Genomic DNA, 21396 nt, shown 5'->3' with positions numbered 1-21396 from the left:
TAGCGATGGGTGCCTGCGCCTGCGTCAGTAGTCTACAGAAAGAATAACTTCACTTTCTTGTTTTAAGAAAATGCCAATTTTGAAACGGTAATGGCCTGTATATTTTAATATTAGGTTGGAAAACTGATTATAAGAGTTTTTTTTTCTTTCATAGCTTGGACGTCTTGTGCATTTAGCCGAAGACAAGTTGCTGCAAGTATTCATAATTACGGTTGCTTTGGCTTGAGATTGCATAGTATTTTAAAGTTTTATTTAGTTTGAAAATTCTTTAGAAGACATAGGTAGGGAAACAGTTTTAGATATAAATTATACGAGGAATAACAAATCAAAGACCAGATGCTGAAGAATTGACGGTTAATATTAAACTAACGTTCTACACATTATATGGCAAGACCTCCAAAGTTCGCACATTCGCTGCATAGAAATTATGCAAATTACAATATTACTATAAGTCCTTCCAATTTGTACGATGGTTGTCAAAATATACAAGAAATAATAATTTACAATATTGACCATCGTAGGATTTCACTTTATAATTCAACATTTCTGGAAGGAACTTACAACTGCCATCTTCTGATCACATAGAGTAACTACTTCAGTACACAAACTCCAAAGTTTTAGCATCGAATTAGAGTAGTTGTTTATCTTTGTCTTCCAGTGGCGAAGCGTCCACACAACCCGATTCTTACCGACTTCCCTTTATGTAAAGAAACCTAGAGAAGCCGGTAGGAATCTGTTCGTCTAACATTTTATTTTCTGTTATATTGGCCGTAATTTGTTAGGTAACTGGCCGTAATTTGTAAAGTTCCACCCTTCGCCACTAGTGTCTTCAAACAACACCAGTCGCTTGGTTTATTAGTATGAACCGAACGCGTAATTGCTAATTAATAGTAGTCCCCAAACTCGTCATCGAGTGTACAAAATTCGAATTCTAATTAGGGCACAATTAATGTAAGTAATTCCGAATCTTCAGCAATCCTTTTTACACGCACGCTACCGCCAACTAGTGCACCTACTTTCCACCGTGTATTCTGTTCCATGATCTGATAGAGGGCGAACCTATCGCGATATCGGGCATAAATCAAGATCACGGATTGGTAACTAAGTAGAAATATCTAATATCGTTTTGCCCGACCCGGGAATCAAACCCGAGACAGCGCTGCGGTCGTCGTGGTATAGAACTACGCCGCGCTCAATGACGTTTTACAAAGAAAAACATCTTAGGCCGCGCCACACCACCGAGGCAGTCACGAATAAGATTTTCTACGACATGCTTGTTTAATATTTTATTAATTTTGCGAACTCACTCAAATTCAAATACTTAACAGATTCAATGTATACATTTACACGATTTAAAATTCACAATATGTCCGTGTGCAATCCGCATATTATTACCTACGTTATAACCCGCATCCAGCAGTAAAAAAATACGGTTCATAAATTATAGCAAACTCTTTACAATATAAGTAATAATATTACTTTGTTTTGTATAACTTGTGAAGCTCATCCGTTGTCTTACATGTATTATGAAATTAATAAAAGATCGTCAATAGACAAGTGGCTAAAGTCCGGACTAACTCTGCGGACTAACTCTAACTTATCTGTTTCGTGACTAAAGCCCGCCATCTTGCAAAATGTCACAATTGACATTATCATTACGATGTTGCCTACACATGTCCATCCTACTCTTGTGTATGCAATATTCCAACATTATTTTTATTTTCATAGCGGTTATTGTCAAGAATACTATTTCATATTTGAGAAGGTACATAAATCTAACCCCTTTTATTTGTGAACGATTATCCAATTATAATATATCACTCATCTAGTTTTAAAAACGTGGGTAAATAGTACTTAATTATTTCAATATTTTTTTAACAAATTATGAATTAATTGCACAAAAAGCTGGATATTATTTATGTGTTACTAAAGTACTAGTAACACTCTAAACTTTTTTATGTACATTTACATTTTGTACCTACTGAACATAAAATAAAACTTAAACATCTCATGTCTCAGGATGGCGAGCGATGGATCTCGGTCGTAGTGGATGCCCGTGTACAGCAGTGGAACAGTTTTAAATACAGGACCGATTTTATTTGTGTTGTGGTTAAAATTTAAACGTACAATTCAAATATTTACTTAACGGCGCCAAGGCGTCTTTTTTAATTATACCTAGAGTGCTACCTTTATTTATCATTCCCAAGCCCAAACAATTTGTCATCCAATATTTTCCTACATAGCCTTTTTTAACTTGCCTAACGCACTGATTAAAAGAGTGATATCCAAAACCGTAAAATAAAATCTTCAATACGGCCCGCATTGTTTATAATTCAGTATTCACAGCATGGAGAAATGTATGCCGTCGCGCTTCTGCCAGTGGATGCGGAGCTTGACTTGTGAAATAATACAGCTGTTTAGCTTGAGTTTATGAACAATGAAATAAAATTTATAATAAAATTATCCATCTACAAGATAAAAATCTTGAAAAGATATTGCAGGTGACCTTCCAATTCTAATAAACAGCGATAAATGTGTTTATTTGTAAATTGTCATCCTTAAACGATTTTCTCATAACAATTCTCATAATAATAAAATATTTTAAATTGACATAACCAAGACCAAGATAGTCGATGCATACCATGTCACAGCATGGTATACGTCCCTAACGCCACCTATTGATTTTTAGTGACTATTGCTTATTTTTAAATGTAGCAACATTCAAGCCCAGTTTTCGCTTTTCGTAGTTCTTACGGCCGCCATTTCGGCGTCACTATCGCATCGCTGGATTGATTGAAACGCCCTCATTGAGAAAATTTAGAAGCTCAATCGCAAAACCCAGGTACACAATTTTTGGTGGATTACGTTCAATAATTTGCGGTACAGTTAAACTATTTACGCGTGTAGTGGTTTATTTCAGAACCATGGACTCGCTCTACGCGAAAACGTGACTAGTGTTGTAATATTGTGTGAAAATCAGAAGATATGGTGATCGTTACGAAGTGACACGCCAGCGCCTCCTGTGCTATCCTACTAATAGTTTTCTTGTGGCGGTAATTTCTAGTAATCAACTTTTGTTATTATCTATTTTGTACCAATAAAACTTATTAATCGTGGCACCTGGCCGATTCCCGTTTTGAGGAAATCTGAAAGAGCATAATAAGATGGCGGACAAGTCATTGTGAATTTGGTGAAGTGAAAAAAAATGTATATACCTATTTTGGAAGTAAATCTTGCATTTATCGCATTTGCATAAGGTAAATATGTATTGTTTGCGTCGGACACGACGATGTTGTTTGGGCTTCACTGGCATAGGTTGCTTTGAGTAACCTTCAAGGCGAGTGTGGAACAACGTAGCTGTTCATGCTTTTGTTTTTATAGTAAATCGTTTAAAGTCCGAGGTTTACTTCTAAGTGTGTTCAGATTTTGCCAATTAAATGTTGAAACGCGTCACGGGGTACAAGCAGTTGGATTTGTTTTGAAACGCAGGTGAGCGATGCGCACTCTTGTGTTGAGCGAAGTTGACGCAGGTTGAATTCGCGTCGGGCAGGTACGTTTGTAGCTCAGTCGCTCGGCTGACGCATAGGGAACATGTCTTTCTGTAAGTGCTTCTCATATTTTACCATAAATAAATAAAGTTTCACTTAGTTAGGAAGTTATTTAAAGTACTTTTATGTAAGAAACCTGAGTGTTTTAACAGGAAACTTGGTTTTCTGTCATTTGATGGTTCACAGAGAAGCCGGGTTTACATAGAAACTTTGACTAAATACTTAATTTTATAAGAGTTTCATTTGCTGTATTTGTAATGGGTTAATTATGTTGATCCCTCTCTGGTTATTGAGTACTGAGTCTGTATTACAAACCTAAAGGTTTCATTTACGTTTGGCCATTAGAAAACCATTTAATATAATATTCTGCATTGCAATAAAGGGGAAATTGCTTTTTAAGGCTACATCAAAATTTGTTACTAAAAATATATGGTGATTACAATAATTTATATTATTTTAATACGGAGCGGTATGCATCAATTTGTTGGTATGTATGTTTTAAATATGTTTATTGAGCAACTTAACATTCAGTTGTAGATACATATTTATTTTTAAAAGTGATATTCATTTTATGTAAATCTAAAGTGTCTTGGGTATTCACAAGATACATTATCGTTTGAAATTGTTATTTGAAAATCAGAATATACTGCTTGATGCCTCTGAATATTTATTAAATTAAATATTATAAATAACAAGTAAAGTAAGAAACAGGTAAGCGAGACCAAACTCATTATTGTGTTAAAATGTTCATGAAATTATATATAATACATAAAAACTAAACTTATAAGAAACAATATTTATAAACCTACTCAGTGGCAAATAGCTTGTTTCAAAACCACAAATTTAAATGTAATCCTGTTAATCCTTTTAGTTAATGAAGACCAATAGAAAATAGTTTAAAAAAATATTTTTTCCTATTGCAATCTTTGTCATAACATGCATGGTCTTTAGCATTGATATAACCAATGGCCTTCAGCATAAATGTATGGAAATAAGATACCAATGCATTTTAAAACATGGCTACCTGGAATCATGTCATAAATGTAATATACCGTCTCTTGTTGTAAACAATCTTATAATTCACTTGCTATTTAAACCAATCAGTTTATTCGATATTGGCATATTCAGTACTTTTTTTAGTTTTCAATGATTTGTACTTCATGATTTTATATGTTTATATGAATGTTGGGATCCAAATAAAATTTGTTCTAGGGTTTTATTTTTTTTATATTAAAATGTACTTGGTACTTTTGAAGCTATTCTGTAAATCGAAACGGCTCCTTATAAAGAATATTATGTCACACACAATGTGAATGACTAAACATGGCTGAAATTTACAATAAATTAATTATTTCAATACCTATACAAGTCTACTTGTATTTTATAGTTGCTTGTTAAGGCCCCCGTTTCCTTAACAATTGTAATGATACTTTTCTTTTATTTAACTTTTGTTAGGTGATTATCTACCACATACATCTTCCTTAAGGGTATAACTATATAGTGACCAGGATTGATTACTTGTGTTAATTTATTGCCAGTGTAATATAATGGGAAAAAAAATATTTTCTTTACAGATATTTGACATCGTCAATATTGTCTCAAAGGACTTGTATTCCATGATGAACTATGTAATTTAAAACTCATAAAATACTCAATTATTGTATATGATATCAGTTACTTTTTATTAGGAACTAGCTGACCCGACAGACGTTGTCCTGTCTTAACTATGTATGCACGCGCGCATTCTGTCGATTATTGACAGTTATGTAAAATTAATATTGTCGTTAAGATTTCTTAAATTTTCTCTCTCTTTCATAAGAACCTTATGACAATAAGAAACACAACAAAAAAGTTGTGAAATCGGTCCAGCCGTTCACGCGTGATGGCGTGACCAAGGGAAATAGGGATTCATTTTTATATATATAGATTACACGAGTTGAAGCATGAAAGACAGTGCGTACAGTTTTTGTTATTTCTTGCTAATGTTATTTATTGTGCTGCAGCACATTAGCACATTAGCAAGAAGTTGACATTCATATTTCTTCAAAAACAAATCCAGGACATTTTTATGATTAAATAATAATTAATTAGAATGTTATAAATAGGGAAATGTAGATGTAATTTTCAAGTATAATTGTTTATGGCCTGACCGACCGTAACGTGAATATCCTCATAGCAATGTGCGAAGTGGCCGCTCGACATGGTCCTGCGTGCGACGGGACGCGTCGGCAAGTGGGCGAAATAATAGTGTGAACTGTTTACATGATTGAGAATTAAAAAAAAAACGCGTAATATTTCTACACGGAATATACAACTTCAAACCGAATTCGTTGAAGTGGATCATAAAAAAAACTTCTTCGCCAAATATATCGCTACATTGTTTTATGTTGAACATATTATCAATGAGGTATGCTGTGTTTTATATTTTATTAAATTATTAATTAATTATCGAGAAAGTTGAACCATGTTTCTATATTCTATTATTTTCATTCAGAAAGCCCCCAGACTGCTGTTACGTTTGTGTTCGTTATACTTTATTTGAAGACACTAAGTGTTGATATTACTTATTTTATGCAATATTATCAAGGCCCGTAGAACCCTAACCCAACAGTTATGATTTTGCCTAGCACGGTATATTTTTAGAAATCCAGAAAAAATATATAGCAATACTGTTATTTTGTTTATTATTGATTAAGGGTGTAAAATTTGAACATATTTCTACCTATTCTGCAATAGGAATTGAATCCTGTTACATAAGTGTAAATTGCTTTTAATAAACGTTCTAAGTAGGAGATGTAATTTGCGGGCCATATTCATGTGAAAACTTTTTCGTAACTAACCTGTCACATGCAACAGCTAAGTATTTTTCGTCTGATAATTTACATAAAATAAAGATTAAAGGTTGCATAGACGATAAATACTGATCACATAATAAATTTGGCGGTGAGCAATGTCATATTAGCATTTCCGAAACAAGTGTTTACTATCTTTGCCCATCGAATATTATACGTCAGGTATATCAACTTCAGTTCTCATTGTATATTAAAAAAGACTGTGGCAACGCTTAATACCGCCATAACAGTTCATAAAATGGCGATTTTCATTTGTGACATTGCCAACAATTTTTATGGACGGAGTTTAAACATTTTTTTTAAAAAGGACTTTTGATTCCTTGGCCATTCGTCTTCCATCAGCCCTAATAATAAAGATAGGGTTTTGAAAATTGCTAAGTTATGCCACTTTTTCCCAAATGGGCAAACTCGAAAAAAATATAAATTTTGGCCCATCTTTTAAATTTCATATTTTTTCATATGAATTGTCATTTTAGCGTTATTATATAAATCGTACAAAGCATAGTACATAATATAATGCTGTTATATGTTACAGCATGATATTATGTAAGTACTATGTTGGATATGGCCAAGTATTAAAAATAACAATTTGGGCAATAGTGTACGGTTTTAAGTTACATATGTATCAATTTTAATTAATCTATTCTTTAAACAATAAATTACCATTTGAATTACCTTAAAATCCAACCAATGTTGTTTGTTGACAATGTTGAGTCAGTAAGATCGAGATTCATAGGGTGAAAACGGATTTTTACAACAAAAAAATATGACACTTCTTAAATAACCAAGAAGACGCGGGTATAAATTTTGTGAGGTGATGGTACTTGGTTAGCACGTTTATATTATTGACATATTTGGGTAGTGAAATAGTTGACAATTTGTTATAAGAATAGAATGTAACCCAACTAGCGCCGAGACAGTGCGGGAACGTTTTATTCCATGTTGATCTTAGATCTAATCATAGTCAGATTTGAACACGGATGAAAAAACGGGGCCTTAATTCTATAGGTATCAGCATAATTTCCATATCATAGTGCCAGCACACAATGTTCATTGCATAGCAAATATGGAATGTTGCGATCAGCTTTTGAGATTTGCTGACAAATCATTAGAAAATGTTTTGATATCGTTTGTATTGTTTTGGATTACTGATGATCCCTAACTCTCGCTTCTTTGATGGATTTTGTAAAATTTTACTGATCGAAAAAGGCAGTATTCAATTGAATTGTAAATACTTTTGATTATTTTATGTGGCAATGTCTTGCGCATTTTGTTTTTTATATTTTTGAACTAAAAGACTGTCAATTTGAATGTTAAGATTCATTCATTTATGGAATCAAAATGTGTTAAATATCAAAATAGGTTAGATAATATCAAAGGTGGTGTTTTTGCTTTCCAGATTATACACGAATAACTTTTCCACTGTCCCATAACACGATCATAACAATATGAGAATAATAAAAACATGTATTTATTTAAATTTGAGTACCTCGACTTTCATGCTTTAGGATGTTTTTCAATGCCCACAGATATGAATCTGCATTCATGAAAATGTTCTCAAATGTTAACTGCAAATGCTGGGACTAAAACAGGAAATATGGCACCTTGTTTATAGTTATTTAAATAGTAGATAAGTTTCTTTATCACGGACTTTAAGTTGCCCAAGTAAATATGATTTTTTTGTCAATGAACGGGATTATTAAGGTTTGATAAATGAATATAATGGGCCCTATAATCTAAAATGATCTTTACGGTAACAACAATTTGTACAAAGTATGGTTCCATTTGTGTCTAGCGTTAAAGTTTCCATGAGTCCTCGTATACTCTAGTAAGAAATACGGTAGCCGTCAGCGTGTTTAATCGCGTTGTTTGAGTTACTGTTCTTAATATAATCGCGAATGTTCTCGGTTCAAACTATATGTAGGGTAAAAAATATTTGTATGAATTTTTATATGCTATTTTGCTAGATTTTAGTTTTCAGGTATTGGGTCACTAGGTGGGAATACAACCAACGAATCGTTATTAATGCACTTCGGGGGAACATAAGAGGTTCACATAGGTTTAGTCCAGACTTTTCGAACCCTAGAGGAAAGTCGTCACGCCAATATTTCATTCTAGCAAACTACACGTGGTCTTCGTTGACGCCGTTCGTTGAAGAACATTTCATGGATGAAGAAGCTTTGACGATGGGTGATCATATAAGTTCCACGCTAGACACTAACGGGGAAGACTTGTGTATGTTCCCCGAGAGTTTGTGGATAATAATATATTTGTGGATATGTTTTGATGTTGTCGTAGCATCGTATCGTCCAATGAGGGTTTACTTTTCACTATCTTGATCATGTATGTGTATGATAGATGCTATAATTGTGAAACCCGTGATGCATGCTTGCAAGGAAAATACCAGACTGATAAACTTTGGCAATGATACATGCGCGTGTAGCTGGCATGCCAGTTTTAAGGATGTGATGCGAATATTCCTTTCCGCTTCTTTCCCCTGAAAGAAACAGCTTGTATTTTTCCGTTGTGATAGTAGTAGCATGCGAGTTACTAGCAGACCCCCATACATGCCGTCGCTCTAGCCAGTAACTGGTATGCTCTGTGCGAACACGTGTTCTCACATAGACGTCTATCGCGGGGCTTGTGTTGAGATGCTAAGCTTCCGTCCCTCTTCCCTATTCACATATGTGATATAAATTCGTAGAACAATTGCATTACGCACGCATGGTTAGTTCTTGAACCTCGACTTTCAGCGGTACTCAGACATGTATTGTATCTATTTAAAAGCTTTTGCAGCTGTTACAGATTTAAATTATTTGAGACAATTGTGAAAGTTCTTCGAATCCTCGCCTAGACCGTCCGACGCAAATAATTATATAAAAATACGCAATAAATATAAATATTTCTAATACGGATATGCTAATAATGTATTCGTCCAGGTGCAGCTCTTTATGGCCATTCGGATTTCTGGGTTCGATTCCTGGATCATTTTTTGTTTTAATGAAGTAATGAGTATCTATTGCAAGTGTATTGACACATTACTTTTGTTACAGTGATGCCACCGCCTATGACTAAGGGGAAGGAGAAATCTCTGTTGGATACAATCATGGATCAGGATTCGGGAGTGCTAGCACGTGAGTAACAATATTATTTATAATTTTGTTTCTTATGTTTAGTCAAATGTTCGATATTGGCAAAAATTAAGACCCCAGTCGCATGTAAAGTATTATATTTTCTCAAAATTGTCTTTTTATAGACTGTGTTCTTATGTTATTTTATGCCTGACTGACTGAGACTGACGAGACTGCCTCGGTGGCGTAGTTGTATTGCACGTCCGGTACAATAGCGCTCTGAGGTCCTGGGTTCGAATCCCGGGTCGGGCAAAGTGATATTTGGGTTTTTCTGCTCAGTATCAGCCCGGAGTCTGGAATTTGTGCCCGATATGGCGATAGGCTCGCCCCCTATCACATCATGGGACGGAACATACTTGGCGAAAAGTGGGTGCCCTATTTGCGCCTCTGCATACCCCTTCGGGGATAAAATGCGTGGTGTTATGTATGTATGTATGTTATTTTATGAACCATCTCATCCGGACTAAACCTTAATGGTGATATTAAATTTATGGTATTAAAATTATGCCCCTGACGTATTTGTACGTAGGTCTAGATAAACGAAATGCGTACCAATGCTGTTCACATACACCGATGCGGCGGCGGCCTACGAACTGATTTAAAAGAGGGAAAGTAAATTTGCTCTCAGGTATTAAAATGGCGAAGGTATACGCCTGTGCGAGAAACTGAAAACAGACGTGTTACCCGAAGGGCATTTTATAGGCGGCAAATTTATAGAAAATAAAAAAGAGCGTCCTTCAATACTTTTAATCTAAAAGAAAAATATTTGCAAGATGAATAGGATTAAAATGGCTTATACCTTTTTATATAAAGGAATTTATGTTACTACATACGACAACATAAACAATCCATTGAAAAACTCGACGAAATTACTTACTCGTACAAGCTTTTCTTATGAAATTTCATTTTCAAAGCTTTTTGTATTACATTAGCGCAGCTTAATATTATTAGACGAGTCAAACGGAATTAATACTCGATTTCTCTTTGACATATTATGTGTGTAGTTATTTTTTTAATTACTTATTATGTCGAGTTTATTGAAAAACTGGACAAGTGCGAGTTAGGACTCGCGCACCGAGGATTCCGTACGAATTAGGTTTTTTGTTATTAAACTACATATCTAAGGTTTCCAGATTTTTTCCTTTACATAATAAATGCTGTGAGACATTGCTTCTTGCGAAATTTCTAATTCTATCAAGCCTAATTTTGATTCCCTTGTGAAATAGCAAAATATGCGACATAAACTCTCTTACTTTCTGATCGCGTAGTTACTAGTTTTATTTTTCACAACTGAAAGAGACTATAGTACCAAGTATTTGATATAAATTTCATCTTGCTACCGCTTTGCGAAAAGCGGTTTTGACAGACAGGCAGACAATAACGCGATTCTATGAAAGTTTCTTGTGAGCTATGGAACCCTAAAAATGCACAAAGGGAAAGCAATTTATAACTTGCATATTCGCCGTGGACGGTGCATCTTTCAATGTGATTAAATATAGATTTACTTTTTACAAAGCCGGATATTGCAAATGTTATACGGTTTAAATGAATTAAAGGTAAAAGAAATGTTTATCAAGTAAATAGTAAATACAGTAGTCATATCGATTTTGGCCATAAGCCGGAATAAGCGCAAAACTTAAAATTATCAATCGGTATCGCAAATGTATGCCGCCATCACGCCGATCCGTTTGTTGAGCTAGGAATGACGGGCTCGTGTCCTCGTGTTTTTAGTGACCGCATTTTAGATAGGAGGAGCTACGGGTCAACCTCATTTACCATCGTCAAAATACATGTTAAACCTAACAAAAACTATACAAAAGTTTCGAAAGTATAAATATTATAATCTAATAATAATTAGAAGTTAATTAATGCCGTAAGCTGGAATTTAAAATAATAACACAACCAAGGTGACCCGACACCCTCAAATTTAAAGTAAAATAAATATAAAAAAATAAGTATCAATTCGAGTTTAGATTTGCCGTTAGCATATGACCGATTTATTTAACAAAAAGAAAATATATTTTTTATTTTATTTATTGTATTTGTATGAAATTTCTAGACGCTTGCGAATTCTATGAACAAATAATCCGTTAAAAGTTCTTTTGTATGTTACCGTGTAAATCGCCTGTGGATTACCTAAAAAGTTCTGGCGAGACTATGATTAGTAAAACTTCAAAGATGATGCTCATTTGATCTCACTTTTAATACCAACCGAAAGTACTAACCATAGTATAGAATATAAAACGAAGGTTGCTCTTTTTTTCTGCCGTAACTGTTTGGTTGATAGGTATCAATAGGTAGATAAGTGGAAACTAGTAATTTACACTCATATGTTTAATACATATATATTATATCAAAATAGGCGATGTTTTATTGTAAACACAATAATACAGCCAGTCTCCGTTTGGGGTGGGGAAGGGTGGGCTCGGAAGCCCTCGCGCCCCTAAGCGCGCCGTCGGCGTCAATGGCAACGTGATGCCTGCCAGCCACGCTGTCCATCGCGGGGGTCAGAACATTGTACTTGAAACGCACAATGTTTACAAACGGAGGGCAGCCTCCTGCCTCCCACCCCGATACCGTTGATAAAGGGTTGTCTGCGAAAAATAAATTATATATTTTTTACCTCCAGTCTACCGCCAGTCCCTCCAAAATGGTACTCAGTATTTACTAGTCTGTCGCTATCTTTGTCAGTTATATGAACTAATATTTTGCATACTATCTTTCATCCCAGCGACTTGTGGGCTAATTTGCTCGGACCTCTTTCTTGCACACTTTCTCAACACTCGCTTCAAAATTATATTTTTCATAGCTTGCTAACGGTCAGTCTTATATTCATACTAGTTGACCCGACAGACGCTGTCCCGTCTTAACTATGAATTTTCAGCGCGCATTTGGTCAATAGCTGACAGTTATTTCAAACAATTAACAGGTATATAAAATTATTATTTTCGTTAATTTTTTTCTTTTATAAGAACCTTCTCCTGACAATAACAAACACAACAATAAAAAATATAGTGGAATCGGTCCAGCCGTTCACGCGTGATGGCGTGACCAAGGGAAATAGAGATTCATTTTTATATATATATATATATATATATATATATACCGTATATAGATAAGATGTATTGATTAATAAATAATAATTAATGATAAAGTGGGTGTAAATTACTAGTTTCGACATACCTTAACCCGACAGTAATGCCAGGAATAAAATAGGCATCCCTCCGTTTGTATATTCTTTAAAAAAACTTTCGATTGATATTGCATCTTTTCCTCCACAAACCAGCGTGTTTAAAAGTCATCTTTGATTTTTTTTACTGATCACACTCTGGCTAGGATTTTTTCAGCTAACCACACACTATTTATCTGTACTTAATATACTTAATTTCAAATAAAATACTATTACCCATTAAACAGATGGGTGAAATCCTTTCTTATTTGGGTTAATACTCAATAGATAACTTAAACGACGATCTTTTCCAATTTAATTTTTTCCACGACTCGAGCTTCCTATCAATAGATTTGGTAACTGGTAATCTCCAGTAAGTTCCCGTTATTGTGATACTTAATTGATAAATAAATAAATAAATCATAGATTTATTTGAACCCCACGTTAATCAATGTTCATTAATGTAATCAATCGATCCTTCCCAATGAATTACTGAGGTTTTCTGTTTACATAACGCAGGCGGATTCTCAGTTATTGTGTCTGCAGAGTCTTCGTCCTTTAACATTGGATGTTAGCCTAATATGCGTAGTGATTGTACTGGTGCAATGTTTTCAAATTTCATAATATTAAATTCCTATGATTCCTAAAACATGCTAAAATCACTGCTATTATTTTATCAATGTTATTTAAATGAAGACGGTATTTGAAGCAAACTGATATTTTGTCATTGAGCACTGCGCTGTCGAATGAGGTCTATATTGCCTGGAGAGATGATCTAGCTAGACCGCATTACATGACGCATCATTAGTTTGAAACGTCAAAGCCTCCGAGTGTGGACGGATGTCAAGGCTCTTGTTTACCGAACAGCATCACGGTCTGATGACTCGCTGTGCATCGGGATTTTGACGATAAACCGACGTTGTGTACAAACATGTGAAGCGTTTGCTATTCACCTGTTTGACGGGTTACGTCAATGACACAATTGTTAGAAGCTTTACAGTCCTATGCGGTAATGGATGGTGCGATAGGTTTAGATACGTGAAATACCTTGAAAATTCTACATAATAATTGCGAAGGCATTGAGTTTTCATTTCGCACAGGGTTGATGTCGATTAGACAATTTTTTCGGATTTTATCGCGGTTTAAATATTTTTGTTTAACCCCCCCCCCCCGGCCTCCTGGTGACCACGAAGTCTGCAAAGTCTTCAAGACGTCGGGACAAAACCGAAAAATAGTTTATTGTATTTAGCCGTGTTTTATGGAGGGCTCCTTCACTTCCAAGTTACTTTCCTTACACCCCATATCGGTCTATGGTCACAATTAAGTTTTTTTTTTTGTTGATAGTGAACACGGAGGAGGAGTCGGAGCCGACGGGTGTGACGTACTTCGTGGATGAGGAGGGTCGTTACTACTACCAGTCGACGGTAGAGGCGCAGAACATCGTCTCGCTGCAGAACGAGGTTTCCGGGGACACTGAGGTAATGATTCCAGCCGCGCTTCACACAGGGCAGCTGGGCTCGCATCAACCCCTGCTGAGCTCCTGGGGCTGGGTTATGAAGACACCTTCCGTAGTGCAGGTCGATTAACTAAGGCTGGTACGTCGACAATACTCACAACGATACAATTTTGCAAAGTATATAAAAAAATGTGTCATAATTGAAGGGACAGACGCGTATGGAAACAAAATATCATGCGATATTTTTGGAGTTTATTGTTGCGTCAGTATTGCGTTGTCATGACGACCGACGTGTGTTCATTCGCAGATATAACACACGCGCGACATGAGAATGTATTGTTCGCGCCAGCTTTAGATTATCGACCTTTAAAAGGGGGTGCTACTGGGCCGAAGTGGGGTTTGCAAAACCTAGTAACCCTTACTGCCTCATCACAAAAGTACACGCTGTATACGAATATTATAAAAATACCGTTTAATTTAAATGTGTTAATCTCTGAAACTACTTCTCTGATTGTGATTTTTTTTTAAACTGACCGTATCTTGATCCTTGAGAACTAAGGGCTATTATTCCCAAAAACAGACCTACACATACGCGGACGTATGACCAAAAATTTGTATTTACATCGAAAAACCGTATTTACCATCCGGTTTGACATTTGAGCGACAATTCTATTTCCGATAGTGGACGCAGTTTTAGTGAACAGGAACCTGCAGTGTACAGCATTTCAAAAACCGGAAAATATAAGCAAGACAAACTCTCTAACGCACGATTGTTTCCGGCTTGGCTTTATCCGTTTGCGAGTGGACTTGGATATGATTTATCATAATAGTTTGAATTTCTGTGAAAAATATGAAGGTTAATTCAAATAACAGTCCGATGTTAATGACAAACCTGCAAAATTCTTAGTAAAGAGACGCATCCCTGGACAGCGTCTACCGTACACGTACCGTACACACTTACATAGGCCCACAGTGGCCTATGTAAGTGTGTCGCTGGCATCAGCCTGTGTATATCCGGTTCCAACAGGCCGGTATAATTCTGTCGACTGTACGATCGTCGATCATCTAACGCCAGTAAATACTAGACCCCAGTCCACTTACCATCAGATGCAGTAGAACGCAATCAGATAAATAAATAAAATAAAATACTTTATTTATCACGTAGGCGAACAAAGTTGCACTTATGATACGTCAAAACAAAGAATAAGAATAATTATTATTTCTAAACAACTATTAAAATTACTTATATAACTAAGGACATTTTAAATTAGGGATAAAATTTATACAAAAGATAAGGTACAAACCGAAGTAACCAGCTCGGGCTGGCAAGTAGGGGGAAATAGAAGGGTAACGCGTCGCGATCCTCACCGGCGAGGACATGAGCCCTAATCTAGCTAACCTACCAGCCTTTCACTAGCTACCTAAGTGATGACTACCCGAAGAAGAAAGGCAGAAAGAAACTCCGGGCTCTCAGATGCATTGCAGTTATAAAATAAAAAACAAGTCTATGGACAGTTCTCGGCTGAAGGTAAAAGAAGATTTAATAAACTCGATAGTCGTCCACGCGCTTGCAGGAATATCGATAATAAAATTTTTGAGACGGAAATGACGTCACGACAATAGCAAGTGACAAGGAATAAATGTATTTCGAAATCTGAACGTAATATCGGGAAAGGGGAGTGAATAGGAATGAAGTTTAAAGAACTTAATTTAGATCGATTTTTTTTTTTATTAAAGTTGTATATTCAATATTTATTGTCGTTTACGATTAGTAGAATATTTTTTACACATTCATTAAAATAAGGTAAAACTTATACTCCGAGCAGAGGTAACATGCGAAAAAAAAACTAGCTACACTTATACGCCTCCGTTTCCGTTTACGCATGGGCTTGAGTTATTTATAAGTATTATGCGCTCCAGTTACTTCTCACTTTGTTCTTAGGATGTGTATGTTTTTCCAGTAATTGTTAATTATGGTAGATATATATATATATATATATATATATATATATATATATATATATATATATATATATATATTTCATACAACTTTCATTACGATTTGACATGAAAAAAGTCCTTTGTAAATCCTACCGTAAGGGAATTTTATACGACAGCAACATTGACGGCAATAGATATGCACATATTTGAACAACTCATAACTGTAGGCGTCCAGTTGAGACTTTGTTTTTAAAAACATATTTAATTTCAAAATGTACATTTTTTTATTATAATAATGCATATTGACATTAAAAATATATGTAAAAGGTTTTATTGCCAAAGCAGAAAAAGCTATTTTGCAATAAAAATCATGAGGTTTGGTTGCATGTTGACGTTACATTTGTCTAGTGCATGCTATCGATCGGATAACCCCATACGCGGACTCCCCTTTGAAGGGAGTCTGTCTGCGTGGATTAGCAGGAACCTGGTGCCGAATTATTGACGAATATTAAATTGTTCACTTAAGTGGAATTCATTTACGTACGATACGAGATTGATACACGAGCTGCTTCTGATACAAGCTTGTTCCGATTGTGACTCGAATGTGTCCTCTAGATGTAATGGGATTGTCAGAATTTCCACACGACACCTGACATTGATAACTACGTCCTCTTGGTCTTATGCCTTATCTTAAAACCTAGGCCGGGAGGTTTCTTGAAGCGACAGTCGAACACGGTCTTCACTCCGCATAAAGAATCATGGAAGAATCGTAGTCCTTAAAGAAAAGGAGTAGGTATTAGGAAAAGAAGGAGGGGATATGTGCCTTACAACACACTGCCACTTATCCTTAATTTATATCAGACAGCTGAACTTTCCCGGTCGAACCAGAAGTGTTGTCTAATTAGACCGCTTGGTGGGTATTATATTAACTTGTTACTCAGACGTTCGCAGTTCGCTAAGCTTCAGCGGTCGCCGCATTAAAATCCCATGCCGCTATCGATCTTGGTCTATACGAGTTGCAGCGGACCTGGCCTATACAAGTCGTTAGCTAAGTGCTTTTAGTTCTCTATGCTTCAATAATTAAGCCTGCTGTCTAGTAGTATAGAACAAACTTTGCTAAGGAGCTGTCCGACATTTTAACTTAATATCTTTTACTCCGGGCGAACTAGATATATGAGCTAACAAATTTCGTAGGCATATTGGAAACATCATTCAAAACAAAATGTGAAAAGTTACCATGGATTCTATGAGCAAAAAAAAAATAAAAAAAGCTATTTTAAAATTAGTTTAGATAAAATCGTACAATACACAATTAATTATAAATATTATTCTATCACTGTATTTCCTAGGAATCGCAATTTCTGAGATATAGTGATTGTAAAAGTTGAAAAGTTATTTTTTATGAGAGGTTAAAATGGAATTAAATAATTTATTTGAATCAGAAAATGTTAAACGTTATTTAGATTCAGTAAAATTTTTACTCTACCGCCAGACCGGAAAGCAATTTCCACCAGAGATGAACTGGCAATAAACTCTGGTGTTGTCCTTTCAAAATTAGTTTAAATAAACAAAGTAGTTACTATATACAAAAAAATAACATTTATTTACTTGCGAAATAATAATAAAAAAAAAAATATTAAGACATTTTATCCTCTAGGTTAGGATAGGTAGGATCATAAGCTTTAATATCAAAGCTTTTTATCGAAGATTGATAGCTATGCAAAGTTTCACAAATATACGTCATACCGTTCTTGAGTAGTAAATTATTTTGAGCAAATATTAATTTAAACACTAAAATGTTCTGAATATCAAATTGCATGCGGCTCTAAAGTATCGAAACCTAAAGTAGATTTTCCCTTAATGATTGAGATGTTTCGGAGTTCTAAATTGGACGACAATGACGCAGTTGTGGCTGCAATAGTTTTTTGATGGTTTTGTTTCTAATGGTTCTCCCAACATTCCTATCAATTATCAGATAAATATGTTTTTTTCTAAGCTTATTGATATTTTTTGATTTAATTAAACCGGACTAAATATTATACGTGACAACAAATAATAATAAAATAAACGAAAGTATTGTGGTGTGGAATTCATTTGTCTGATTTTTTCATTATGGTAGTAAGACCACGAAACGCTGTATAACAACCTCTTAGGTGCAGTGCGTGTGCTCTTAAATCGCTGTGTTGACAACATACAACGTGCCCATTCGACAAACATGCAAGCATCTCTCTCAGCAGTATTGACACGCGCAACTATACTAGCTTATGACGTTATAGATACATCTTTACTATTATATAAAGCTGAAGACTTTATTCGAACGCGCTAATGTTAGGATCTATTGGTTCGAAGTGATACATTTTTGAATGTTGGATAAATAGATATAAGTTCTAAATTATATTATAAAAATGCCTGTCTGAGCACGATAAACTCAAAAAGTACCCAACGGGTTTCTATGAAGTTTGGTATGAAGATAGATTGATACCCTGGAACAGACATGGCTACTTTCTATCGCGGGAAAATATATAGAGGGACTTTTATCCTGGAAAATTATTGACTCGCGCGAAGTGACTAGCCAAAGCTAGTTATTTTATACACTAGTAATTGCAGATCACGAACCTTTAATTGTGGCCAAGAAATGTTAAGCATTTCGTAGCTGGAAGCTGCTATAGACATAGTTGTCTACGAATTACAACTAAAATACATTGGATAAGATTATGCCATGAAAATTAACGTATATATTTGCGACTTTATTCAATACCACCTACTACTACTACTTCTCGCTAACTGTGTTCCGTCCTACGATGTGTCCTATTATTTCATTTTATTCATTCATCACTGACTAACGCAAAAGCTTCTTATAGACAGCAAACATACGATTAATTAGTGTATGTTGGAGTAAAGCTAGAAAAAATGGTACAGAAATATGAGTATTTAAAAGCTTTCAACGTTTTGTTAAAAATTTAATTTCCAAACGAAACGCATTTTGCACAAAAGTTCTAATTAACATTGTTACTCAACTTGTCAAACAAGCGTGTTGTGAGTGCGACCGAACGTTCACTGTAACGTGGACCCGGAAACTGCTGGTCAACACCACCAGCGCCCATTGTTTGGCACAACTACAACAGTTTCAGCTCGAAAGGTCGGCCGCGCGCTGTATAGCAAAGCTACTGCCACGTTCGGTTGGGTTTAATTAATTTTTTGCGAAAAATCGCACGCAATTCAAATTACAAACAGTTTGAGTAGAAAGGGTTGACTTGGAAACAAACTGGCCGCTACCAGCCAACGCTAATTATAATTTCGACTATGTAATTAGTTCGACCCAATAGAATCTGCACCATTCAACATTTAATACAATTAGTCCATTGAAATGTTACATTTTTTAGGCCTTACCTTGCGTTTTTTAGAGGACGCAATTTTATTTTTTTGAAGTGTAGGGCGGGTCAGTCTAAAGCTAAAACCAAGTTTGTGGGGTCGCCACCCTTGTCCCACGGCCGCCATCTTGAAAATAGTGGTTGAAATGGTTTTTACGATGAATCTCTTAAACTATTTATCTGACAAAAAAAATGTATAAACATTTTTTGTTGCAAATTAAATTCTCTACAACTTTGGTTTAGTAACTTTTGTCGTAGAACTATAAGTAAAAAAGTTATAAGCGAAAATGTTAAGAAATTCAATGTTAAGCAATGTTCATTGCAACGTCATCAGAACGTATGTTTATAAGGTTCATAATACTTTTTTTTGTACTCATGAATACCCAAAATCCCAAGGGACCATTAGGGAACAAAAGAACATCTGCCTGCTATTATTATTATTATTTCTAACCTCTCTTATTGTAAGAATAGCTGATAATATTGTGTTGAAGTTGTCGTAAGTAAGTTTTTCATTAGTATTTTGACTTTTAAAAGTCAAAATGCTAATAAAAAAAAGTAGATTTCACTAAAGTTAAAATCGTGTCTAAAATCATTCGAAATCGTCTGCAGAATTAAAAACAGAATAAAATACATCCGCACATACAGAAATATGTAGCACAACTAAAAGATATAAGTTGAACGACAGCTTCAACACAATATTATCAGCTATTTTTACAATAAGAGAGGTTAGAAATAATAATAATAATAGCAGGCAGATGTTCTTTTGTTCCCTAATGGTCCCTTGGGTATTTGGGTATTAATGAGTACAAAAAAGTATTATGAACCTTATAAACACACGTTCTGATGACGTTGCAATGAACATTGCTTAACATTGAATTTCTTAACATTTTCTCTTATAACTTTTTATTTATAGTTCTACGACAAAAGTTACTAAACCAAAGTTGTAGAGAATTTAATTTGCAACAAAAATGTTTATACATTTTTTTTGGCAGATAAATAGTTTAAGAGATACATCGTAAAAACCATTTCAACCCCTATTTTCAAGATGGCGGCCGTGGGACAAGGGTGGCGACCCCACAAACTTGGTTTTAGCTTTAGACTGACCCCCCCTACACTTCAAAAAAATAAAATTGCGTCCTCTAAAAAACGCAACCCCAAATGTAACTTTTCAATGGACTAAATATAAATGATTGTTTATTTTAAATGGGCAAAATAATTCGAAATTCTTAAAGAAATTCAAACGTGGAATGCGCCGGCTTTGTAGTTAATTGTGTTAACAGATTGACTTTCCACATGGCGTGCTTAGTTCCAGATATGCCATTCTACATTATCCTGCCTGCTTATCCGCAGTCAGAGAGATGTGTAACTGCTTTTTGATTTTTATTATTTATGTATATCATGTCCACAGTTGCCAGATTGGGGTTGCCAAATTTGGGGGATTTAACATTGTAAATTTGGAAGAAATTGGAAGCACTTTTGTATGTAAGAAATTAACTGATCTACAGCAGAAATGCATGGTAATATTGTGTTAAATGTTCTCTTTAGAAGAAACAACAGAGTTTTTAGTCACGTATTCAATTTATTTTTGGGCGAGATTTTTCTCAAATAGCCTACTTTTTGGGGATACTCCACTCAGTTTGAGAGTATTACAGAGCAGAAATCTGACACCACTGATCATGTCGATATTATTGGTGGGTGTTAGTGATTTAATTTGTTTTTTTACTGGCTGCCTTAAACGACTGGTAAGTCAATGGAAAATCACCACGTAAGGTATCATAAAAAAAATCAAACATCAAGCTAAACACTAATGTTTTAGATTCAATAACGATGACAATAATAAGATGTGAGTTGTGGAATCAAAGTTCAAACGGTACGCAAATTGATTCCTTGGCTGTCTCACGTTACTGTCTCTCTTCGAAAGTGCATTC

At 35.0% G+C, this 21396-nt stretch overlaps 1 protein-coding gene across 13 annotated transcripts in view; it reads left to right on the top strand.

Annotated features, from left to right (window-relative positions):
• The first annotated feature begins 2739 nt into the window (after positions 1–2739).
• Positions 2740–21396, top strand: part of LOC115447449 (transcriptional repressor CTCF) — a 37323-nt gene continuing 18666 nt past the window's right edge. The window contains exons 1-4 of one of the 13 annotated variants that reach the window (XM_037444142.1): positions 2740–2842; positions 2921–3053; positions 9454–9534; positions 14045–14178. In XM_037444142.1, coding sequence (XP_037300039.1) covers positions 9456–9534; positions 14045–14178 — 213 coding nt within the window. In that variant the 5' untranslated portion in view covers positions 2740–2842; positions 2921–3053; positions 9454–9455. Of the gene's footprint in view, positions 3258–3540; positions 3602–9453; positions 9535–14044; positions 14179–21396 lie in introns of those variants that run through there. The other 12 variants (XM_030174491.2, XM_037444143.1, XM_030174492.2 and 9 more) reach the window with 12 other exon arrangements.

This window comes from Manduca sexta, chromosome 27 (assembly GCF_014839805.1).
Source record: "Manduca sexta isolate Smith_Timp_Sample1 chromosome 27, JHU_Msex_v1.0, whole genome shotgun sequence".
Classification (NCBI taxonomy): domain Eukaryota; kingdom Metazoa; phylum Arthropoda; class Insecta; order Lepidoptera; family Sphingidae; genus Manduca; species Manduca sexta.
This window is presented reverse-complemented; position numbering and strand designations above follow the sequence as displayed.